Source organism: Triturus cristatus, chromosome 3_2 (assembly GCF_964204655.1).
Source record: "Triturus cristatus chromosome 3_2, aTriCri1.1, whole genome shotgun sequence".
Lineage (NCBI taxonomy): Eukaryota > Metazoa > Chordata > Amphibia > Caudata > Salamandridae > Triturus > Triturus cristatus.
Genome location: NC_140584.1, coordinates 416,179,166 through 416,205,669, shown reverse-complemented (window position 1 = coordinate 416,205,669; position 26,504 = coordinate 416,179,166). Strand labels below are relative to the sequence as shown.

Here is a 26,504-nt window from a genome sequence, read left to right as displayed (position 1 = left end):
CACTGGCTGGAGGAGAGACCGATCTTAAATAGTCGGGAAACGGCAGGGAGAGAGGAGCTGGTGCGGGCGGCGCAGGACAAGGCGAGGTGGGACACGCCAAAACAGCAGAGGAGGAGATCCAGGAGACTTTACTAGAGATATACAGGCACCCCATACCATTCGCGAGCATCGGCAGGAGCAAGGAGGGGGAGATCGGAATCACCCGGGACGTCGAGGACGGCGCACAGACTTCAGGAAGGGTCGCGGGACCCGATAAGCTCGGAAGAAGAAGGACACCTCAGGGATTCGGAGGGGGAGGGCGAGGTGTCGGACACTGAGCAGCGCTCCTTACACCCACTGGAATCAGAGATCCGGCAGCTGGAACAGGACGTATCAGACAAACACTGCAGCACAGTACCGACAACGCAAGACTCACATTCGTGACTCTGGAAGACGTGGAGGGTTAGATTGTCGGCCGGGACACGGTCATGACACGCAAGTGGCCAGCACCCTTTTAGTTGTTGTTTCTTTTTTCCTTTATTGTTCCCTTTCGTTAACTCTTTTTGTATTTTCAGGTACGGTTTATTTGTTAGCAATAACAGTTCTGTAGAGGGAGGGAGGGGGGGGGGCGACAGACCGACTTCTACTAACAGCTTGGACCGTGATGGGGACGAGTCTGGAAGGGGAGAGAGGTGGGGTGGGGGGAGGGAGAGGGCGCAGGGGAGTTTTAACAAGTTGGGGACGCAGGGGAGGGGGTTAGACAAGGGATAGCACAGAGAGGCACAATCGGAGGAATGGGAGTCCACACTGTCACACGCAGCCGCTAGGGTCGCCTAGTGACCTACAGCAGACCTACACAGTATGGCAGGTACACTAACAAACGCAGACGGTCTACGCAAGGGGATATCCATTATGACCTGGAATGTAAATGGTCTGGGCTCCAAAATAAAGAGGGGTTTAGTGAATTCCTACATAAAGAGGATCGCCCCGGACCTCATCCTCCTGCAAGAAACCCACCTTAGGGCGGGGAACTGTACATTCATAGCGAGGGGGAGATACAAAGTCTTGAATCATGCGGGCTACACGTCAGGCGCCAGGGGAGCCGCAATCCTAGTTAACAAAACACACCCCTTCACCGTAGCGCGCACGTGGAGCGACACACAGGGTACATATGTGGGAGTACAGGGAGTGTGGAACAGACAACGCATGACAATCATCTCAGTAAATGCCCCGCCGAAACTCCAACCGCGCACTCTCAGGGAGGTAGCGTCCATTTTACTGGAAACGGCGGACACGATGCAAATAGTGGGGGGGGACTTCAATGACGTCATGTCGGAAGAATTGGACCGCTCGGGGGCACCACACCGAGGGGGGGACACAAACAGCCCTTGCGAAATACGTGGCGGACATGGGACTCACTGACGCATGGCGGTGGCGACACCCGACGCAAGAGACATTCTCCTTTTACTCAGGGGCCCACAAAACCTTCTCCAGGCTGGACTATATTTTTGTGGCAAGACAGTATCTGTCGGAAGGAGATGAGATCTCGTACAAGGCAAGGGGAATTTCAGATCACGCCCCCCTCTATGCGCTCTTAGGGAAGAACACCGAAAGGCATGAGACGGAATGGCGATTGGCGGCCTGGGACATTCAATCCCCTGAAATAGTGCGGGGTCTGAGGGCAGACATAAAAGTGTATGTAGCGGAGAACAAGGGCTCAGTGGCATCTAACATGGTCTTCTGGGAAGCCATGAAACCGGTGGTGCGCGATAGACTCAGAGGGAGACTACGGGATGAGCGCAGCAAACAGCACAGGGAGGCAGCAGCCTTAGACCGCGAAATCCTGACCCTAGAAAGACACTACCTGGTAAACCGCGGGGAAGGAATACTGCGGCAACTGCAAGACAAACAGAAAGAGTATAGGGAGCTGGTCTCCAACGAGGCAAAGACGCAAGCCCTAGCCACGTTACACCGCCTGTATGACGTAGGCGACAAGTCAGGCAAGCTCCTGGCCTGGCTTAGCAGGAAAGAACAAGCCGCGAGGTGGGTGGAGAGAATCAGGGAAGACGGGGGAGGCCTGGAAACTACCGACGGGGGCATAGCAGCAGCCTTCGCGCGGCACTACGAGAACTTCTACAGGGGCCGGGACCTCGGGTCAGAGGAAGAGGCCTTACTTTATATGGGAAATCTGGATATTCCAGTGTTGGACGAGGAACTCAGCGCCCCTTTGGAGGCGAGAATCACACTGGAGGAGATCTCCGCAGCCATCAATAAATTAAAAACGGGGAAGACACCGGGGCCCAACGGGTTCCCGGCGGAATTCTTTAAAAAGACGGCAGACCTATTGACGCCCCACCTGTTGGCGCTATATGTAGAAGCATACGGACTAGGGAGACTCCCACGAGACCTAGCACTGGCAACCATAGTGCCGATATACAAACAGGGAAAGCCGAGGGAGGATTGTGCCTCGTACCGCCCCATCTCCCTCCTAAATATGGAAGTCAAGGTGCTGGCAACAATTCTAGCGGCGCGCCTACGGACGGTGGTCCCAGACCTTATACACACAGACCAATCCGGATTCTTGCCGGATAGGGCGACAAAACTCAACCTCCGACGGACCCACAACTGGCTCCAAGAAATACAAGGTAGAACGGAACCGCATTGGTTCCTGTCCTTGGACGCGGAAAAAGCGTTCGATGCGGTACATTGGCCCTTTCTCATGGCAGTGTTGCGTCGGTTCGGCTTTGGCCCCCATTTTCAGAAATGGATAGGGCTGCTATACGCGGCGCCGAAGGCGAGGGTATGAGTGAATGGGTGCCTATCACGCGAATTCCGGGTGGAGCGGGGTACCAGACAAGGATGCCCGCTGTCACCCCTCCTTTTCACTCTCACCATAGAAATACTGGCGGCCAAAATTCGGCAGAACCCAGAGATCCATGGCTTCAGGAGTACCGACTCGGGAGATACTCAGGAAAAGATTTCGTTATATGCAGACGATGTACTGTTGTATATCACGAACCCCGAGATATCCGTAGGGCAGTTGTTCAGAGAGTTGGAAGACTTTGGGGGAATGGCAGGCCACACCATCAACTGGCATAAATCAGTCTTGTATACGCCACGGGGAGCAGTACGGGGAGTAACGCTACCGGAACGTCTACTCACCACCGCTGAGGGGTTCCAGTACCTTGGGGTATATATCACCTTGGATAAAAGGCTCTCATTCCAGAGAAATGTGGAACGAATACTGAAGGAGGCAGTGGAGGATATGACGAGATGGAGACAATTGCCACTCACCCTACTGGGGAGGGCGGCGATGTATAAGATGATTACCCTACCCAAATTTCTCTACGCACTTCAAAATGAGTACTATCCGCTCCCGACTAATACTATCACTAGAATACACGCTGACCTGCGGTCATTCATATGGCTGGGCAAACAACCACGCATTGCGCTCCAGACTCTCCAGCGACATCAATACAGCGGAGGGATTTCATTGCCGAACCTGGAGGCTTACTATTGGGCGGAACACCTGACCCCCATTAATGACTGGCTGCACGCACCAGCAGACCACCCAACCTATGCTTTAGAAAGGTATAAATTATCCACGCACAACATACTTCACTATTTGTATGGGGGAAAGGCGGAGAGAACGCTCTTGCCAGCGACTCTGCTTACGATTAGAGCATGGTCCCGAGCTACTAGATCCACGGGATGGGAAGGGAAGCCAACGCGTCAGACTCCACTGTGGCATTGTAAATGGTTGAAGGAATTACATAAACTGAGAGGCTTCAAAAGGTGGGATGACATAGGGATCTCCACCATTGGGGACGTGATTAGTAAAGGTGAGCTGAAGACGTTCGCGATGCTGCAGGCAGAGTTCGGATTACACCACACACAACGATACAAGCACCTGCAGCTAGTACACGCCTGGAAGGCACAGCAGATATCACTACAGGGCATACCGGAATACTCACCTTTGGAAGGGAGACTCCTACAGGAGCAGATGGTACACCAGGCAGTCTCGCTTACATATAAAACCCTCACCAACAACATGTTGGGAAATCTGGCGAAACTCAGAGATACATGGGAGACGGACGTAGGGCAGCTAGAGGACTTAGACTGGGAGCTGATATTGATGCACCCCCGAGAAGTCGCCATTAAATCGCGGCTGAGGCTGATCCAATTGAATATACTACACAGGACATACTTCGACCGGAAGCGCCTCCACAAGATGGGTAGGATAGCAGACGCCACGTGTCTTCGATGCAATACGGAACAGGGAGATTTCTACCACACTCTATGGTCCTGTGAGGAAATTCAAACATACTGGTCTCACATCTTCACAGAATTGGGGGTGGTCTTAGGAATAGAGCTAACCCTAGACCCGAAACTGGCGTTGCTGGGAATGGTGACCGAAGTAGACCTGCCGCGCCCACATATAATTTTCCTGGTGTTGGCGCTGGTGGTGGCGAAACGGGACATTGCGAAATATTGGGGGGTGGCGGAGAGGCCGGAGCTAGAGGAATGGAGGAGAGGTCTGGACCTCTATATGGCAGCAGAACGAGTGACGTACAAAGCAAGAGGCTGTCCCAAAAAATTCCGAAAGATATGGAGCAAATGGAGGCAGTACCATGGCTTAGAGGTGGGACACATAGGAGGACACACATAGAGGGGTAGATGGAGGGGACGGGCGGGAGTGACCACCTGATAACGATGAGGGCCAGTACACGACAGTGACAGTGATTCATTGGGAGAGGCAGCACATGCGAGATGCTATACTAGGTGGTTCGAGGGGGGACAAGTGCTAATGCATTATACAAGTATGACACCGGTGGACTGGTGAAACATAGTTGGATGGACTTGGGTGCTGTCGGTCCACCCTGGAGGGGGACGTGCTATTAGTTCTGGGGGGGGGGGGGTGTTGTGGGAGAAAAATATTACAAAAAGCAGGATCGTGGGGTCACATGTGAAAGGCGCAACATTAGACACATTTGCACTCTATTGGAAATATCCCGGTGTCGCGGCCCGGCCGCAGGGGTGTGTGCATAACGACTATGTTCTCATAACAAGATGTAAGTTTGACATGAGGGTTGGGACGCGCCACATATGTAATTTTTTGTCATGCCTGCACAAAAATAAAGTTTAAAAAAAAAAACAATTATTACACAAACTTAATCTTCTATCTCCTTTTCACAACACTGTTCTGAGGGAACGCAACTCTACTAAAGCAGTTTTTTCAGCAATTTGACCATAAACCCACCTTACTGCATTGTTGTAGGCCTAAATGTTGCTTCATAATGGGTATTTCTTTCTAGCACAACTGGGAGCAACAGTCTCCCAATTGGTAAACAGACTAGACCTCTTGGCTTTGCATATGTTTATTCATTACTAAGTTTAATTGTGTTAAGTGAACCACCTGTGATGCTCAGTTCACCAGATTTCAGGCAAGTTATTATTCAAATCCTTGTTTACAGCATTATTAAGCTTTTCTTCTCATTTTTAGAGAAATTGGCGGTAGGCAAAAGGAAACGAGCTGTGGAAGATGAGAGCCAATCTGCAATGGAAATGGCAGAGAACACAGACAACCCTCTAAGATGCCCTGTCCGACTCTACGAGTTTTACCTTTCAAAGTGGTAGGTGTTTTTCACAGATTTTAAAATAGTTGGGTTTCATTAGTGTTTACTGCAGCTGCTAGAATGTCATTATAAAACTAGCTTCTTGAAATTTGATCCTTCAAAGATTTGCATGCTTTAATCAAACTATTTCAAATGGTGGTAATTCAACAACAGTGTTTAGTACCACATCCACCTCATATGAAGCAACTTTCACTTCAACCAATGCAAGTGGAAATGCTGAGCGTTCTGCTTCCCCTAGAGTCTATATCTAATTTCTACCTCACGTGTGTGAGGGAATCCTTGGGAAGGTGTAAGAAACTGGCTCTATATATACTGCACCAAAGTGAGGTACAGTGGGTATAGAGTCCAAGGGTCCCCAAAGGTAGGCAGAGGTTAAAGTTGGATAGAACCTTACTCTCCAAAGTGGTAGCTTGGTCGAGCAGTAAGGTAGTATCAGAGGACAGTGTTAAGCATTTGATGTACACACGCGGTCAGCAATTGAATTCACACACTTAAGAACTGAACTCTAGGCCAATTGTTTTTGTATAAAAAATATATTGTTGTTTATTTTTAGAACCAAGCAAGTCTGGTACAGGTAAGCATTGAATACTCTTCAGTAATTAGTCATGGATATAGAACAGTTAAAAATGCAATAGAAATTGTACTTTGTTTGATTTACAGGGGAGCAGTAGTATGCAACAAATTGCAGGTAAGTTACTTTTACGTTACTTTTTCTAACTTGGTGCTGGATGCCTAGATTCAGCACTGGGACATTTCCTGAAAACAGTTGAGAAAATGCTTTTTGGTTATTGTTTCAATTTTTAAGGAATAATTCAAGTTTTCAAAACTCCACACTCCTTTTGTCGAAAGAAAATTGTAAATGTTATTCTATGGAAGAAAAACAGGTTATCGGTTTGCAGGTAAGTTAACAACTGTGGGAGTTAAGGTTCTGGGGTTAGACTCAGGGGTTCCCCAGGGTCAGTGATGCACTGAGATTGCACCCTCAGCGGCACTAGGGTGGCCTGGTGCAAAGTGTTGAGGCCCAATGTTATCCTACGGAAGGTAGGGGGCTTTCGGTTGGTGGCTGCTGGCTAGCAGGCCACGCGGCTGTGGGAGCAAAACTCCTAGGGTTTAGCTCAGGGCAAGTTGGGGACCAAAGGTGCACCGTCAGCGGCACTAGGGCGGCCGGGTGCAGGGTGCTGTTTTGAGGTCGGGTGCCCAGTTTCCTATGGAGAACCTCCACACTGCAGGCTCTGGGACGAGGATCTTCTGAGTGAGACAACCACTTCGAGGGGTAAGTTGGGATGTCCTGGGTTGGTTAGGCACCATTGGTTTGGGCCCACAAGGCCGTGGGGCGTCGGGTGCTTTGGGACGTCGGATTTTCTTACCCGCTCTGGTCGCGGTAGGGGGGTCCCCTGGATTGTAGCTGCAAGCGTCGTCGGGAGGCTTGAGTCAGGCCGGGGGTCGCCGGATCTCGGGTCAGAATCGCCGGTGGGACCTCCTCGTGGTGTTGGTTGACTCGAGCTCGGTCCGGGGTCAGCAGGTGCAGAGTGAGCTGGATTCGCGGTCTCTGGCTGGCACCAGAAGCTGCAGTTTAAGCACGTCCGGTGTTCTCGGTAGATAGAGTCCTTGAAGTGAAGGCAGGCAGGTCCTCCGGGGTTTGTGAGGTTGCTTGCTGCAAAACACGCCGGGATTTCGCAGGAGCAGGTTCGAGGGGAGACAGGCCTGTAGGGCTGGGGCCAAGTCAGTGGGCGTCGTCCTCTTGTTAGCTTTGCACGGCTCTTCGGTCCTTCTTCTCATCTTCTTTTCTTGTGGTTTCTAATCTGAGGAAGCCAGCTTCGGGGTGCCCCCTAAATACTAAATTTAGGGGTGTTACAGGTAGGTAAAGGGTAGGGACCAATGGGTCCCTTCCCTGGGGTGGGGACACCCCCTATTCTGCCACTCTCCTGTGGGAGGGGGGCAGGAGCCTGTCCCTGGTTGGCTGGGTCCCCCCATCCTCAAGATGGCGGGGACTCGAGGTTGTGCTTCACCTCGCCTCCCCCACCTGAGGGGTGGAGTTGGCAGAGGTGGGCACACCTCTCTTCCTCACTTGTTTTTCCTGCCGGTTCTCCCGCCCAAAGTGAGGGGGTAGAACCAGTGGGGTCCAGTTGCTGAAAGCAGCAAATGGTCTGGAGAGGCTCACAAAGGCGGCATGCCTTTGAAGCTTCTCCTTCGTGAACCCTGCCCAACCTGGGGGAGGAGCCTTGGCACCTCGTCCCAGGAAGTGCATTGTTTCAGGCCCCCGAGAGCAGAAGGCTCTCGACTCAGGGGTCCAGAAACATGTCTGGTGGTGGCAGCCTAAGCAGCCACTCAGTCAGGTCACTAGTAGTTTGTCGAATTTCAGGGGGCATCTCTAAAATGCCCTCTGTTGTGCATTTTACATTAAATCCCACACTGGCATCAGTGTGGGTTTAATGTGCTGACCGGTTTGATTCCAAACTTCCCAGTCTTCAGTGTAGCCATTATGGTGCTGTGGAGTTCGTAATGACAAACTCCCAGCACCATATACTCTTTAATAGCAGCACTGCACTTACAGTGCCCAGGAATGGACTTGGGCACTGTAGGGGTACAGGGCTCATGCACCTGTACCCTCACCACTTGCATAGGGCACCCAGCTAGAGGGGTGACTGATGTATGCCAGGGCAGTTGTTTGTGGGCATGGCACACACGGATGTGTGCCATGTCAACTCTTCACTTTGTTCTGCACCAAGACACGCAGCCTGCAAAGGCAGTGTGTGAGTGTCCGGTACAGGACCTCTAAGGGTGGCACAACAAGTGCTGCAGCCCTTAGAGGCCTTCTTTGGTCACAGCGCCCTGGGTACCTGTGGTACCATTTATCAGGGGCTTACATGTGGCCAGAGATGCCAATTGGGTTTGTTTTGGGGAAAGAACACAGGCCCTGGGAACCTGATTGGCAGGGACCCAGGGCACACCAAGAAAAAGTGCATCAGTAGTCGGGCAAAAAGTGGGGGGGTTACTGCAACAGAAACCCACTTTCCTACAGAAGGGCTCTGCTCTTTGCTTCTAGAAAACTATGTTCGAAGCATATGAGCTGCAGATCACACACTTAGGATAGTAGATCGCCATCTGGTGTTGGGCTCGGATGCTTGCAGGTTGTTGTTGTCTTCAGAAGAAGTCTTTGGTCACGCAATAGGTGACTCCTCCCTTGGACGACAGTGCGCATGGGCATCAACTCCATCGTCCGATTGTTTTTTTTCCGCCATTGGGTTTGGATGCAACTTTTCCACTCCGCTTGGTAATATCAATTCCAAGCTTTTCGAAGCGAAAAACTTCACAACAAAACATCGAAACACCTTCATCCTCGATATCGATTACATCGGCTCGATTCCGGACGTCGGCGCGGGCCGCTGGGCCTATCCACGCAGTGAGGCCTATGGCTCATGGAAAGGACGCCGTTAAAAAAATGCCCCCAGTGTGGAGCAAAATTTCCGCACAGTGACCACCACAAAGTCTGCAACCTGTGCCTATCACTGGAACACGACGAGTCCAGCTGTCCGGCCTGCGCATCCTTTCGATCCAAAAAGACCATTCGGGATCGAAGGGCTCGACGCCTCCTCATGGCACAGAGACCAGCTCCGGAACCAGAGGACATTTTTGATGAAGGCCCAGATGTCCCGGAAGAAGATTCTGAAGATCTGCAAATAATTTCCGAAGCAGACTCCTCAGACGACCCCATCACTCCTGGGCAACGTGTGAGTACCACTGCCCCTGCCCCAACCCCACCAAAACCAAAAGAATTGGTCAAGACTTCGCCTGCTGGCCTCAGTCGAGACCGAAAACATCCTTCAGAAGCCCCGCCTCCGGGCACAGCTCCGAAGAAACATAAGCCTTCCGGTAGCTCGGGACCGAGCAAACCGCATGTAATTGTCCAACCGGCACCATCGGCACCGAAGACAAAAGACCACTCGGCACCGAAATCGGCTCCGAAGCCCTCGGCACCGAAAACACCAAGGCCAATAGACACACCGGCACCGAAGGTTCCCAAGCCCACAGATACACCTTCGGCACCGAAAACCACGTCGGCACCGAAACCACCGGCTAAGGACTCTCATACGCCTCCTAAAGCCAAAAACGCTACCGATCAACCAAAACCTCGATCGGAACCGAAAAAATCGGTACCAAAGACTGTTCCTGAAGAACAAGAACTTTTTCATCCAGACCCAAGGCAGAAACAGATCTATATCAACCCCAAGACTGGACATGTCACCGCGGTGCCATGTAAAAAACGGAAGCTGGACACACCACCTGCCCCAGTTACTGTAAATAGGAAGGACTCTTCTACTTCCCCTATCCCTCCTTCCTCTCCTATACTGCCTCCTATCCCACCCCCTCTGCCTACACCACCATTAGATATACCCTCTCCATCTCATACACCACCACAGGATGATTATGATGACCTAGGGGGTGGGGGTGATCCTAATGATCCGTTCACGGATCCAGACACCACACCGTTGGATGATGGGGCATTCCCCTTATCAGATATGACTGACCCTCAGCCATATCCCTCAAAACCATCGCCTCCTGACGATCACCTGGGGTTTGGACAATTATTAAATAGAGCAGCAATTTACCACGGCGTCACAATGCATTCAGACGCACCAGAGGAAGACTTCTTATTAGACACTTTCGAACAGTCTCAAAAGTCTGTACAAATCCTGCCAATGATTAAAGGAGTCATAAAACACGCCTCCGAAGTCTTTAAAGACCCCGTTCGTGCCAGGGTTCTCAACCCACGAATCGAAAAGAAATATAGGCCTGCTCCTGAAGACCCTAACTACATCAAGGGCCAACTCCCTTTGGATTCTTTGGTCGTTTCCAATGCTCGGAAACGCGCCAACTCCCAAACCACAGTTGATACACCACCCCCAGACAAGAATCCAAACTAATTGCCAACACCCAAGCCCTACTAGCACGCTACGACAGGGCCCGCTACGATCAATTAGAGACTCTCTTACAACATCTGCCAGACCAATACAAAACCCAGGCAAATGACCTCATTCAGGAGGGAAAGCTCATTTCAAATGCAGCAATTAAATGTGCACTTGACACCGCAGACACCGCCTCTAGAGCAATTAACACAAGTGTGCTCTTTCGACGACATGCATGGCTACGCATCTCAGGCTTTAAGCCAGAGGTACAAACTACCATACTTAGTCAGCCATTCAATCAGGAACAGCTCTTTGGGCCAGCAGTAGACGCTGCCCTGGAAAAATGAAAAAGGACACAGACGGCTAAGTCCATGGGAGCATTACAATCTCCCCAACCACGTGGGTCCTTTTGGCGCTCCTTCTATAGAGGAGCCTCCAAAAATATTGGAACGGACACCTCCTCTACATTCAATACCGCCACACACACATCCCCCAGTAGAGAATATTTTAGAGGCGGATACAGAGGAAACAACAACAAGGGGCGAGGTCGAGGTAATAATAACACTCGCACCTCCCCTGCCACAAAACAGTGACTTTCCTCCACTCCCCCAGACCATTCCACTCCGGTCGGGGGAAGACTAACACAGTTCCTACCTGTCTGGAACTCCATCACAACAGACAGGTGGGTAAGACAAATTATCCAGTAAGGTTACTGCCTGGAACTCATTCCCCTCCTCCCTGCCCCCCCCCCCCTGCTTTTACCACCCAAACAGCGTTCCATGTCACATGATCATCTTACACTCCTCAAACAAGAGGTTCTCTCATTGCTTCAAAGGCACGCAATAGAACCAGTTCCCTTACAACAACAGGGTACAGGGGTATATTCACTCTACTTCCTAATCCCCAAAAAGGACGGGACTCTAAGACCAATACTCAACCTCAGACCCCTAAATCTGTATATCAACTCAGATCATTTCCATATGATACCTCTTCAGCAAGTGCTCCCACTACTGCAACAAGGCGATTTCCTTACCACACTAGATCTTATGGACGCCTACTTCCACATTCCCATACATCCTGCCCACAGGAAGTATTTAAGGTTTGTGGTGGAAGGACAACATTACTAGTTTGCAGTCCTCCCATTCGGGGTAACAACCGCACCCAGAGTATTCACAAAATGTCTAGCAGTAGTAGCAGCACATCTCAGACGGCAACAAATTCATGTCTTTACAGATCTAGACGACTGGCTAATAAAAGCCAAGTCATTCAACAAGTGTGTCCTACACACTCACCAAACTATCCAAATTTTACACAACTTGGGATTCACAATAAACTATCCTAAATCTCACCTCCAACCTGCTCACATACATCAGTACCTGGGAGCCACAATAAACACCTCCATAGCCCGATCATATCCCAATCCAGCCAGGATAGCCAATATGCAAGCTCTTATCGCAAAATTCCAAATCCAACACTCTCTTCCAGCAAGAGTGTTCATGCAACTCATAGGCATGATGGCGTCATGCATCTTTATTGTGCCTTATGCAAGACTTCAAATGCGTCCTTTGCAAGAATGTCTAGCACGTCAGTGGAACCAGGCTCACGGACAACTTACGGATCTGGTGTTGGTGGACAGCCTCACACATCGCTCTCTCAAATGGTGGAACATAACAAACCTCTCCAAAGGGCGGCCGTTCTAGAGCCTCTTCCACGGATAGTGCTGACAACGGACGCATCAGTCACAGGATGGGGAGCCCACCTCCTCGGCCACACCACAGACAACATGACAGCCATGTATTACATACAGAAACAAGGAGGCACACATTCTCTCCAGCTGTCCCAGCTCGCACAGAACATTTGGAGATGGGCCATTCCCCAGAAAATATACCTACTTGCAGAACAACTTCCAGGGGTTCACAATCAGATTGCCGATCTCTTAAGTTGACAGACTCAACAAATCCACGAATGGGAACTACATCCCCAAGTTCTAATACCCTTTTTCCAACAATGGGGCCAACCCAACATAGATCTGTTCGCCACAAACAAAAACGCAAAATGCCCAACCATCGCTGCAAGGTTTCCCCACCTGAAGTCAAAGGGCAATGCAATATGGATGAACTGGTCAGGCAGATTTGCGTACGCTTTTCCGCCTCTCCCACTCATTCCATTTGTGGTATGCAAGCTCAGGCAACAGTCTCTCAAACTGATCTTAGTAGCTCCCACATGGGCACGCCAACCTTGGTTCCCAACACTACTGGAACTCTCGCTGGTGCCCCACCAAAAAATTCATCTCTCCCCATCCTTATTAACCCAGAACCATGGAGAAATCAGACACCCAGATCCAGGTCAACTGAACCTGGCAATCTGGCTCCTGAAGTCCTAGAGTTTGGTTATCTCAACCTACCACCAGACTGCATGAATATTATAAGAGAGGCCAGACGACCTACCACTAGAGCCTGCTACGCTGCAAAATGGGAAAGATTTGCCATTTACTGCACTAACAATCATATAAACCCACTGATTGCATCCATCCAGGACATCATTTGCTACTTACTACACTTGCAAAGATGTAATTTGGCATACTCATCCATACGTCTCCACCTAGCGGCATTAGCAGCCTACTTACAAAATAGACAACACTTGTCACTCTTTAGAGTGCCTGCGATCAAAACCTTCATGGAAGGACTAAAAAGAATTATTCCTCCCAGATTACCACCCTCTCCAGTGTTGAATCTAAACATTGTTCTTACAAGGCTCATGGGACCCCCATTTGAACCTCTTCATAAATGCGAATTACAGTTCCTCTCATGGAAAGTGGCTTTCCTTATCGCTATCACATCCCTCAGAAGGGTGAGTGAAATCCAGGCTTTAACCATACAAGAGCCATTCTTACAATTACACCGTAACAAAGTGGTTCTTAGAACAAACCCGAAATTCCTTCAAAAAAATCTCCGTTCCATCTTAACCAATCAGTAGAGCTACCAGTGTTCTTCCCAAATCCCGACTCAGTAGCTGAAAGAGCTCTTCATACCTTAGACGTCAAAAGAGCCCTTCTGTACTACATTGACAGAACCAAATCATTCCGCAAAACAAAACAATTGTTTGTTGCTTTCTCACCACCACATAAAGGCAACCCCATTTCCAAATCTGGGATAGCTAGGTGGATAGTTAAATGTATCCAAATATGCTACCACAAGGCTAAACGCACACTAACGGTTCCCCCAGAGCACATTCCACACGCAAAATAGGGGCTTCCATGGCATTCTTAGGAAACATTCCCCTAGAAGATATTTGTAAGGCAGCCACATGGTCTACAACACACACCTTCACTAAACACTATTGTGTTGACGGGCAAGCAAAGCAACAAGCTTCTGTGGGTCAGGCTGTCCTTAAAACTCTATTTCAAACTGACGCGACCGATACAGGTGACCACCGCTAGGGGAGATACTGCTATGTAGTCTATCCTAAGTGTGTGATCTGCAGCTCATATGCCTCGAACGGAATATGCTACTTACTAGTATGCATCTGTTCTTGGCATGTAGAGCTGCAGAGTCGCACACGCCCACCCACCTCCCCCGGACCTGTATCTGTTCCAGCATTGTCTTACTTAGACAACACACATGGACATCTCTCTTTTCTACAAACTCCATAATTTCCCATATGGCAAAAAACAATCTGACGATGGAGTTGATGCCCATGCGCACTGTCGTCCAAGGGAGGAGTCACCTATCGCGTGACCAAAGACTTCTTCCGAAGACGACAACAACCTGCCAGCATCCAAGCCCAACACCAGATGGCGATCTACTATCCTAAGTGTGTGACTCTGCAGCTCTACATGCCAAGAACAGATGCATACTGGTAAGTAGCATATTCCTTTTGTTGTATTATCAATACCTTCAGCTTCCGTGGGCTTTTTCCAGCCTTAGTTTCTGCTTCACTCAACTGTGGGTTTTCTGGTGGTTTTAAAAAATATATATTTTTAGGCTCAAGGTAGGTACAGTAACTACTAGCATGTCATAATGAGAACCATGCTCTCTTCAAAGCCTCTGTGACTGAAGAACGGTTTGTTCAAATAACCTGCACATAAAGTGCATTTATTGCCTTTATCCAAAATTCTTTCTGGTAAAAAACAAAAATCAGGCCAGTGGCACCAGTACTACTGGTCCTCCAGAGGTTGGGCAAGTTCCTGAAGAAATAATTATTTAGGGTGGTAACCCTCCAGAAAACATCCTGGAGCTGTGAGCTATCAGGTTAGGACTTAATTATTTCTCTCTGAGGTTACAAAACAGGTGGTGTTCATCAGGACAGACAATGCAACATCAGTGTATTGCTTCACAAAACAAGTAAGACTGAGGTCCCACTTACAATAAGATGCACAGATGCTGTTGAACTAGACTATCAACATCAAAGTGAAACATCTTCCAGGATGCAATATTGATCAGGCAGATGCTTGCAGCTGCTCCCTCTGTTTGCCACATGTGGAAACTCCCTCCAAACCAAGTGGAGTACATCTCTTGAAAGTTGAGCCGGTCAACAATGAACCTGTTTACCACTGTAGAGAATAGGAAGTATCAGTATTACGCCAACAGGTTTAGTCACCCAGGACCCAAGGGCAATGCCTTTTTGATGACGTGTCAAATGTCTTCTGTTATGCCTTTTTGCCATTTCTCCTTATTCACAGGGTACTGAGAAATATTTCTGTTCCCTAATTTGGATTGCTCCAATATGACCTTGTCGGTTTTGGTACAGCTACCTAATGAGACTGTCAGCACGCTCACCCGTCCAGTTGAAGAACCATTCCAGACTCCTCTCGATATGCAGTGGAGATATACACCACCATGATCTCCAGTCACTGAGCCTGATGGCATGATTCCTGACCACTTCTAGTAGTACAGCCATCTGTATATCCCTTCTGGATGCATAGACATTTTAGTGCAGGAACATGCGCCACCTAAGCGGAAGAGTGTTTGCATGTGGCGAAGAAAGAAAAAGCTACAATTCAATCTCCATACTTCCCCCATCAAGTTACCTTATGCATGCTACAGGAGTGATCTGAAGAATGCGTTGGTAAGGTGCACTTGGTCACACTTTCCGGGTTCCAGAGGGTGGAATACTTTTCCTTATTCTCACAGAGGAGGATTATATAGCAGTTTACGAAAATCTTAAGGCCTTGCGTTGCCTGTCGTCGTCCACGGAAGTGACGTCAATGGAGCCATATAAGTTACCCCTGGGGCGCTGACGTCAGTTTCTCTTCTTTTCCTCTTTGCCAACACAGATCTGGGAGAAGCAGTTCCTCTGGCCTGTTCTGTTTTCAGGCCTTCACAACGTCTTTCGCGCCTGGAACAGTGTGCGATGCCTGCGGGCTTCAAGTCGTGTGCGTCCTGTTTGCATCTGATGTCTGCGACGGATCCACACGAGATCTGCATGTGGTGCTTGGGCGACCACCACGACTCCGCCGATTGTGACTCCTGCTGGCAACTGAAGCAGAATTCCCTGCGGGAAACGGCTCATAAAATTGATGTCCACCCGGTTGTCCCGGTCAGAATCCTCACGGCGCGGGTCTCCGGCGGAGGGTTCCCAACAGCGCAGTTCTTCCTCCCACGCAGAGGTTCCTGTTCGGGACAGGTCCCAGAGTCCATCACGTTGACGTCGCTCGCCTGCCTCGAGTAAGCATCGGAATAAATCACGGAGGTCGACGACCTCGCACAAGCGTGACGTCGGGGCCCGCTGCTCATGGTCTTCACCTGACACAAGCCCTCAGCACCTACCCACCGTTTCCTGGTGTTGGGGCGACTCGGAACCAGATTAAGGCCTATTCCAGGGCTCTGCCGGGCATCTTGGGGTCACCCCCTCTCCCTGGCACGCCTTTGGGCCCCACAGTGGGGGTGGAGACTCAGGCCGGGGGCTCACTGGCGGGTTCGCCCTCGGCGCTGACCGAGTAGCTTGACTCCGGTTCCGGAGCTGCTGCGACGCCAGGACATGGCCCGGAGGGGCATCCCACTGTGACGTCTAGTCCTCCTGATTAGTCTTCGCACAGCCCTACAGTGCTCCCTGCGTCGTCGCTGGATGCGGCAGCAGCGCGGAGCTCGACTGAGTGGATGACGTTGTGAGAAAGTTGCTCTGTATATACTGTTCCAAAATAGGTACAGTGTGTACAGAGTCCACAGTCCCCAGAGGTTAAAGTTAGATATAACCTTACTCTCTAAAGTGGTAGCTTGGTTGAGCAGTAAGGCAGTATCGGAGGACAGTGTAAAGCATTTGTTGCTCACACTCAGTCAGAAAATGGTCTCACACACTCAAGAACTGAACTCTAGGCCAATGGTTTATATAAAAAAGATATGGTTGTTTTATTTTAGAACCAACAATAGGTATCAAAATATACTTTCTCAGAATGAGATGCTTTAGTTAAATACTTTTGCAACATGCAGTTGATTTTTGTAGGTAATAGTTACAGGTTTTTGCAATAGGCAACACAATTTCAAACACAATAATACATTGAGCTCAATGGGAATTTTAAGTTACGTGCACTTGATTACTTTCAGGATTACTTATCTAATTCCAGGACTGAATCCTAGATTCAGTCCTGGGACAGTTCTTAAATTCAGTTAAGTTAGTTGTGATTTGTAAACAATATTTTGCTATTTTAAAAGTTGACACTTAGAAACTTTTTCTGTTCAAATTACCAATGTTATCCAATGGAAGGAAATTCACTTAGCAGGTAAGTGGGGTTATGACTACTTTTTCTAGGTCAGTGCTGGATCCTGGATACGGCTCTAGTGTACCACCTGTAAGCAGTTGAGAAACTGCGTTTAAGTTATACAGTTGATTTTTAAAGAATATTTATAAGTTTGCAAAATCGACACTTGGAACAAATTTCTTAGAAAAGCAGACAATGGTTTCCTATGGGAGAAAATTCAAGTTACGGGTAAAATATGTTCTCGTTACTTTTGTAATCCAGTGCTGGGCTCCTAGGCTCAGCACTGGGGCATCTATCTAAAACAGGTAAGTAATTACGTTTACACAGTTGGTACGATTTGTAGTTTGTAAAAATCGACACTTAGAAGAAATTTCACAGAAAAACAGTCACTGGTTTCCTATGGGAGAAAATTGAGTTAGTGGTAAGTACAGTTGTAAGTACTCTTCAGTGTCAGTGCTGGGCACCAAGATCCAGCACTGGGATCTCTCCTAATAGTAGGTGAGTATTTCCATTTTCGTTACTCGGTTGATTTTAGGTGAATATTTTAAAGTTTAGAAACTCCACACTTGGAAGAAACAAGTCAATGTTACCCTATGGAAGGAAATTGGGTTATCGGCTTTTGGGTAAGTACTCGACTGACAGAGTTAAGGTTCTGGGCACAGACTCAGGGGTCTCCCAGGGTCAGGTAAGTACAGTTGTTAAATCCTCAGTGGCACAGGGGCAGCTGTGTGCAGAGTGAGTTAGACCCAATGTTATCCTATGGAAGACAGGGGGGCCTTGTTTGTTGAATGCTGACTAGCAGGCCATGCGGCTGTGGGAGCTGGGCTCCTGGTCACTTGCTCAGGGCAAATGGGGAAGTAGGTAGAAGTAGAAGTTACGCTGCCAGGGCCACTCGGGCGGCTGGATGCAGGGTGCTTTTGAGCCGTCTGGGAGCTCAATTGATTGCAATGAAAGCTCAAGAACGAACAAAGGCTGCAAGCTAGGGGACGAAGATTCTTCAGGTGCGACCACCTCTTCGAGAGGTAAGTTGGGTAGTTGGAGGATAGGAAGGTACCCAGGAGTTGGGAACAGGGGGCCGCAGGGCGCCGGGTGCCTATTGGTGTCGGGAAATCTTACCCTCTGTTGATCACGGTTGGGGGGGGTCCCTGGTTCTGAGGCTGCAGGCGTCAGGAGCATTGAGGTGGGTTCTTGGGTGCCGGATTCGGGGTCACAGTCGCCGGGGGGATGTCCTCGTGGTCTTTGTCCACTCCAGCACAGGCTTGCCGGGTGCAGAGTGTGCAGGGTTCGCGGTTCCTGGCTGATGCCAGGGGTCAGTTACTTGCTTTGAGCAGTACCACTGCTCGTGGGAGTCCCAGATGCTCAGAGTCACAAGGTAGCCAGGTTCTCCGGGGTTTGTGAGGTTGCGGGCCACAGGAGATGCCCGGATTTAGCAGGAGCAGGTTCGAGGGTCGACAGGCCGGTAGGGCTGGGGCCAAAGCAATTGGTGTCTTCCTCTTGTTAGCAGCTGCACAGCAGGTCTACATATGGCGCATTGCAAACACCCAAGCGCTTTTGGCAAGATATGACAGGGCACATTATGACGAACTAGAAGCCATAATGCAACACCTCCCTGACAAATACAAGAATAGAGCCAACAAACTAATCCAGGAGGATAAAACCATTACCAACACCTCCATTCGCTGCGCCCTCGATGTAGCTGACACCGCCTCTAGGGCAATTAACACCAGCGTCGTCCTCCGTAGGCATGCCTGGCTACGAATTTCGGATTTCAAACCCGAGGTGCTGGCTTCCATCCTCAACCACCCCTTTGACCAGGAACATCTGTTTGGCCCAAACGTTGACGTTGCCCTGGAAAAAATGAAAAAGGACACCGATACGGCAAAGTCTATGGGAGCCCTACAGTCGCACCCTCCCAGGCGCTCCTTTCGCCGCTCTTCCTTTCGAAGCACCTCCAGAGGCTACTCCTCCGACAGCGCCTCCACTTCCTATAAAGCCCCTACCCAATCCACCTTCACTAGGGGTTACCAGAGAGGTGGCTACAGGGGTAACAACAATAAAGGCAGAGGCAAAACTAACACCTCCCGCTCTTCCTCCACCCCTGCCCACTGACTTCCCTCCACTCCCCCCAGACCATCCCACTCCAGTCGGGGGCAGACTCCACAATTTCCTTCCTGTCTGGACTACTATCACCTCAGACAAATGGGTAACACAAATAATTTGGTGAGGCTACTGCCTCGAACTAACATCTACACCCCCCTCCCCCCCAAACATTCCACCCAAACAACACCCAATGTCACAGGAACATTTGTCACTTCTAAAGCAGGAGGTAATCTCCCTCCTACAAAAGAGTGCGATAGAACTAGTTCCTGCCCACCAACAAAATATGGGAGTTTACTCCTTATATTTTCTCATACCAAAAAGGGACGACACTCTAAGGCCCATCCTGGACCTCAGACCCCTAAATCACTATATACACTCAGACCATTTCCACATGGTCATACTCCAGCAGGTACTTCCCCTGCTCTCCCAAAACGACTTCCTTGCCACCCTAGACCTCAAGGACGCCTATTTCCACATTCCTGTTCACAAGGCTCACAGGAAATTTCTCAGATTTGTAGTGGACGGTCAACACTATCAATTCAAAGTGCTCCCATTCGAAGTCACAACAGCACCACAGGTGTTTACCAAGTGCCTAGCGGTAGTGGCAGCACACTTGCGAAGACAACACATCCACGTCTTCCCATACCTAGACGACTGGCTCATAAAAGCCAGCTCATACAACCAGTGTGTACAACACACTCACGCCACTATCCAACTGCTTCACGAACTGGGCTTCACAGTAAACCATGCAAAGTCCCATCTGCAACCGTCCCACATAAAACAATACCTCGGTGCCACCATAAACACCTCAAATCCCACATCCCACAACCATTTCGTGTCTCCTGAGGCGGAAGCCGGGAGCTAGGCCAGAAACTTTTAAATATTGAGAGTCACTTTAAAAATTGTATTTTAGCACTATTATCTGTCACTCGCCTACCTTCATTGACGCTTTTGATGCACCCGTGCAGCCGATATAAACGCTGACTCGGAGTCACAAAGCACAGAAAGGCTTCCCCCGCCGTCACCGGCGCGAAGCTCGGACACGCCCCCTGACGAGGACACGCCCCCCTCTTTCTCGCTTTCCTGTCCATAAAATAATGTGTCATTTCCGGACGCGCAGCGGACGGGCGCAGCGGGCGTGCCGTTTGCGCGCCGAAGGCGCGCCTAAGGCAAGCCCGTCTGTGCCTCGGCCGGGCCCAGGGCCTATCATGCTGCCCTATCTAAGGTATGTACCAACCATATACCTACCTATACAAGAGATCAAATACTTGCCCTCAATCATAAAAAAAATCACTGTCACAACATGATTAATGTCGAAAAGTGGTTAGGACCTGTATGTTGTCATATCTGTAGAACACTCCTCACCCCGGAAATACAATCACCCATTATGAAAAACGCGACCGCTCTCCGAGGAGCCCTGATCAATGCAAGGTCAATATGTAAAAATGGCCAGCACATATTTGACCTTATTACAGAGAATAACATTGACCTACTATTCATAACGGAAACCTGGCTTAAACCATGGTGCAACCCAATCATAACTGAAACTGTTCCCCAAGGATACCTCTTTCAGAGGACCGATAGACAGGAACTGAGAGGAGGTGGACTAGCCATTATCCACCGCGAATCACTGAAATGCTCGACGTTCGAACTCTCGGACGTAAAAGGGGCAGAAAGTATGGGATTCTGCTTTCAGATCAATGAGGAGAACACTTTCGTGGGAGCCTTAATCTATCGCCCCCCAGGACCTCAAAACGGCTTCTTCGAAAGCTTCGAAGATGCACTTAGCACCTTAACCCTGAAATATGCCAATTTCACAGTCTTAGGCGATCTAAATTTTCACCTAGACAAGCCCAACGACCCCAATACAATATGGCTTAATGACTTAACTGATATACTGGGGCTGGAAATACTGACTAAAATGCCCACACACAAAGCAGGCCATATATTAGACTGTATTTGTACCAACATCAAAACCTTAACTGTCGAAACCCCCCTCATCCAAACATGGACGGATCACTGGTTAATCCCTTTCAAACTTACAACCAAAAAGAAAAGTCCGAACACTGCCAACCTAAAAATCGATTTCTCGACACAGAAAGATTGGAAAAAACTTGCAAACTCACCTAATCTGCACCACATCGCAGAGGAATCTAAACCGTCCATTACAGGATGTACTGAATCCGATTATAATAACTTCTGTAAATGGGTCACAGATTTCTGTGGTCCTGCAAATTCAGGAAAATTACGGAAAAAACAAAATAAAAAATCTGCATCCTGGTTCTCCCCCGTTCTAAAAAACAAACGTACTGAGATCAGATCCCTTGAAAAGAAATGGCGCCATAACTATGATGTTACGGAAGCTCTCGCCTATAAAACCGCTAGGAAACAATATCATTTTATGATAAAAAATGCCAAAAAAGACCATTTCCTAGAAGTCATCAATTTATCCAATAACAAACAGAAGGAAATTTTCAAAATAGTTGACGAGTTCATGAATCCCAGAATCCTCAGGCAGGAGATACCACCGTCATTAACACTTTGTAATTCCATAGCAAACTACTTTGAAATGAAAATACTAAATATCACCAAAGATTTCCCAGATCTTTCAGAACCCCCCGCTTTTGAAAATCTACAATTATCCAACAGTATACCTCAGCTAAATAACTTTGCCCCCATTAGCCTCGATGAAACTCGACAAGCTATCCTCTCATGTAAATCAGGCTCCCCTTTTGATCCATGCCCCCCACTGCTGCTCCACATGTTAGTAGACATGGTAAACCCAATTATAAATTCCATCATAAATTCCTCTCTAGCCACTGCCGTCATTCCATCTGAATGGAAGCGTGCTGCTGTAAAACCGCTACAGAAAAAGCCCCTAGCTGATCCCACCACACTCTCTAACCTTCGCCCAATCTCGCTGCTTCCACTGCTATTCAAACTGACTGAAGCAGCAGTAAACAAACAGCTGACTAAACACCTGGAGGAAAATCACCTCTTACACCCTAACCAGGCAGGTTTTAGGGCAAAACACTCCACAGAGTCAGCCCTTCTACATACTGTAGAGACACTTAAGATGGCACTGGATCAAGGAAAAAAGGCTGTCCTGATCCTGCTCGATCTATCGGCGGCCTTTGATACGGTTTCACACCCCGTATTAATTGGCCGCCTGGCAGAATCAGGACTAACAGGAACCGCTTTCAAATGGCTGAAAAATTTTCTAAGCCATAGAAAACAAATCACCATATTAGGAAGCTATTGCTCAGAGGAAAAAACTTTAACAACAGGGGTACCACAAGGCTCAAGCTTGAGCCCGGTCCTTTTTAACCTTTATATGTCCCCTTTGATTGAACTGATTACATCATTCAACATCAGTACAATATCTTACGCGGATGATACCCAACTCATCCTTGTATTGGACAACAACTCAACTAAAGCAGAAGAAAATCTGAGAGTTTGTCTCACCGCAACCTTTGAATGGATGAGAACTCACCACCTTAAATGCAATTCAGGCAAGACTGAGATCCTCCCTTTTGGTCAGAATAACCTCTTTTCTCCTAACAACTGGTGGCCCCAAGACGCCGAAGTTCCACCTAATACCATCACGTCAGCCCGCAACCTCGGGATAAGGTTTGATGAAGCCCTATCCTTCAAAAAACAAGCAGGGACTGTGGCAGGGTCCTGTTTCAACATTATTAGAGGCCTCAGAAGGTTCTTTGACCTCCTCCCCCTGACAGCCAGAAAAACGGTAGCAGTAGCCCTCATTACATCGCGGCTAGATTACTGCAACAGCATCTATGCAGGTTCCAACAAAGCTGTCTTACACAAATTGCAGATGGTTCAGAATGCTGCTGCCCGCTTAGTGCTAAGACTACCCAGGAAATCATCTGCATCCATGGCACTCAAAACCCTGCACTGGTTACCCATTCATAAGAGAGTTTTATTTAAAATCCTACTCATCACTTTCAGAGCATACCACCAGTCGGGCCCCTCATACCTATCCCAAAGGTTTGGAAGATACACTCCCTCCAGGTCACTCAGATCATCCAACTTAAACCTATTAGCTGTCCCCAAATTCAGACGGACCACAAAAGGTGGAAAATCCATCGGAGTGCTAGGAGCTAGAGCCTGGAACAAGCTCCCACCCCAGATGCGTCTGATTCATTCAGAGAATCTGTTCCGAAAAGCCCTTAAAACATGGATTTTTAAGGCCACTGACACACTATGCCTAGCGTTAATTTAATTTATATCACTCACCCTCTCTGTATTAAGTACTTCTCCACTTTCCTTTATGTTTTCGGACAACTCTCCCTCCCTTCTCACCTATGACACGTGATGTTTCTAGCGCCAAGATGCTCCATGGAGTGTAAGTTGCGCTTTATAAAAGCCAATTCATCATCATCATCAAAAGCGCTGGCCTATTCCAGTCCTGCCAGGATAGCAAGCATTCAGGCCCTAAGCGCCAAATTTCAACCTGAACACTCTCTTCCAGCTCGAGTGTTCATGCAATTTATAGGAATGATGGCCTCTTGCATATTCATAGTACCTCATGCAAGACTCCAGATGCACCCTCTCCAAGAGTGATTAGCACGCCAATGGAACCAGGCCCAGGGTCAATTGACAGATCTGGTGTTGGTAGACCGTTGTGCCCATTGCTCTCTGCAGTGGTTGACCACCAAAAACCTTTCCAAAGGGCGACCGTTCCTGGACCAGATTCCTCAGATAGTACTGACAGCGGACGCATCGCTCTCCGGCTGGGGAGCTCACCTACTACATCACACCATGCAGGGCAGGTGGACACCTCAACAAAAGTTACTCCACATCAACCATCTGGAGTTACTAGCCATATTCTTAGCCCTAAAGGCTTTTCAAACACATGTCTCAGGCAAGACCGTCATAGTCCGCACAGACAACATGACAGCCATGTACTATATACAGAAACAAGGCGGGACACACTTTCCGCAGCTCTCTCAGCTAGCACAGAGCATATGGAGATGGGCCATACCCCAAAACATCTTTCTCCTAGCCCAACATGTCCCAGAAGTCCAAAACACTATTGTGCAGAGCAGACAAACACAACAGATCCATGAGTGGGAACTCCATCCACAAGTTCTTCGGCCCTACTTTGAAATGTGGGGGCATCCACAGATAGACCTCCTCGCCACCCACGAAAACGCCAAATGCCCAAACTTCGCCGCCAGGTATCCACACCCATTGTCCAAAGGCAATGCGATATGGATGAACTGGTCAGGCAGATTTGCCTATGCCTTTCCGCCTCTCCCACTCATTCCACTAGTAGTGCGCAAACTAAAGCAACACTCCCTCACTCTCATCCTAGTAGCTCCAACTTGGGCCAGACAACCATGGTACACCACACTGCTGGAACTATCTGTAGTACCACACCAAAAGTTACACCTCTCTCCACGCCTCCTAAACAAGAACCATGGAGAGATCAGGCACCCGGACCCAGCTCAGCTCAACCTTGCGATCTGGCTCCTGAAATCCTAGAAATCAGTTATCTTAATCTTCCCCCTGACTGTATGAACGTCATTAGAGAAGCTAGATGACCTACCACTAGAGCTTGCACACAGCCAAATGGAAACGTTTTGTGATCTATAGTCACAACAATAACTTCAATCCCCTAGATGTGTCCATTCAACACATCATAGGCTATTTACTTCACCTGCAACCTAGCCTACACGTCTATTAGACTGCACCTAGCTGCCATAGCAGCTTATCTACAAAACAGGCAACATCTATCACTCTTTAGAGTACCTGCCATAAAAGCCTTCATGGAAGGCCTCAAAAGAATAATTCCCCCCAGAGTGCCACCCTCACATGTGTGGAACCTAAACATCGTGCTCACAAGACTAATGGGGCCTCCCTTTGAACCTCTACACAAATGTGAACTTCAATTCCTAACATGGAAAACTGCTTTTCTTGTAGCCATCACTTCCCTCAGAAGGGTCAGTGAGATACAAGCACTCGCCATTCAAGAACCCTTTCTGCAAATGCACCATAACAAGGTTGTTCTCTGCACTAATCCAAAATTCCTCCCTAAAGTCATTTCTCCCTTTCACCTAAACCAACCTGTGGAACTGCCCATATTCTTCTCGCAGCCACAGACCATTGCAGAAAGAGCTCTCCACCCACTAGATGTCAAACGAGCCTTACTCTACTACATCGAGAGAACACAACCCTTTCGTAAGACCAAACAGCTGTTTGTGTCTTTCGCACCACCACACAAAGGCAACCCCATCTCCAAATCTGGGATAGCTAGGTGGATTGTTAAATGCATACAGATTTGCTACCACAAAGCAAAACTAACGCTATCTGTTCCCCCTAAAGCCCACTCTACACGCAAGATAGGGGCTTCCATGGCATTTTTAGGGAACATCCCCTTAGATGATATCTGCAAAGCAGCTACATGGTCAACACCGCACACTTTCACTAAACACTATTGTGTAGATGTGCAAACTAAGCAACAAGCTAGTGTGGGCCAGGCGGTACTCAAAACATTGTTTCAAACCACTGCAACATATACTGGTGGTCGCGACTAGGAGCGAGTACTGCTATATAATGTATGCACAGTGTGTAATCTGCAGCACATATGCCTCGAACGGCAAATGCTACTTACCAGTATGCATCTGTTCTTGGCATGTAGAGCTGCAGATCTACACACGCCCCGGCTACCTTTATCTGTTCCAGTTTATCTTATTTAGATACAGCACACATGGGCATCTTCACTGCTTATTACTACGCTCCAATATTTCCCTGCTGGCAAAAAACAATCTGAGGATGGAGCCGAAGCCCATGCGCAATACGATCCAAAGGAGAAGTCGCATACCTCGTGACTTCCAAAGACTTTCCAAGAGGAAAAACAACTGCAAACATCCGGGCCCAACACCAGATGGCGATCTATGCACAGTGTGTAGATCTGCAGCTCTACATGCCAAGAACAGATGCATACTGGTAAGTAGCATTTGCCTTTCTTCCATAGGAAACCATTGACTGTTTTTCTGTGAAATTTCTTCTGAGTGTCGATTTTTGCAAACTACAAATATTCTTTCAAAATCGCACCAACTGTGAAAACGTAATTACTTACCTGTCTTAGATAGATGTCCCAATGCTGAACCTAGGAGCCTAGCACTGGATTACAAAAGTAACAAGAACATACTTTACCTA

At 48.6% G+C, this 26,504-nt stretch overlaps 1 protein-coding gene across 10 annotated transcripts in view; it reads left to right on the top strand.

Moving 5' to 3' along the window:
- ZMYM4 (zinc finger MYM-type containing 4) overlaps nucleotides 1-26,504 on the top strand; it is a 1,418,124-nt gene that overhangs the window by 1,346,810 nt on the left and 44,810 nt on the right. For all 10 annotated transcript variants that reach the window (XM_085648002.1, XM_085647995.1, XM_085647996.1 and 7 more), the window contains one exon: nucleotides 5,483-5,612. In XM_085648002.1, the coding sequence (XP_085504128.1) occupies nucleotides 5,483-5,612 (130 nt within the window). The remainder of the gene's footprint in view (nucleotides 1-5,482; nucleotides 5,613-26,504) is intronic.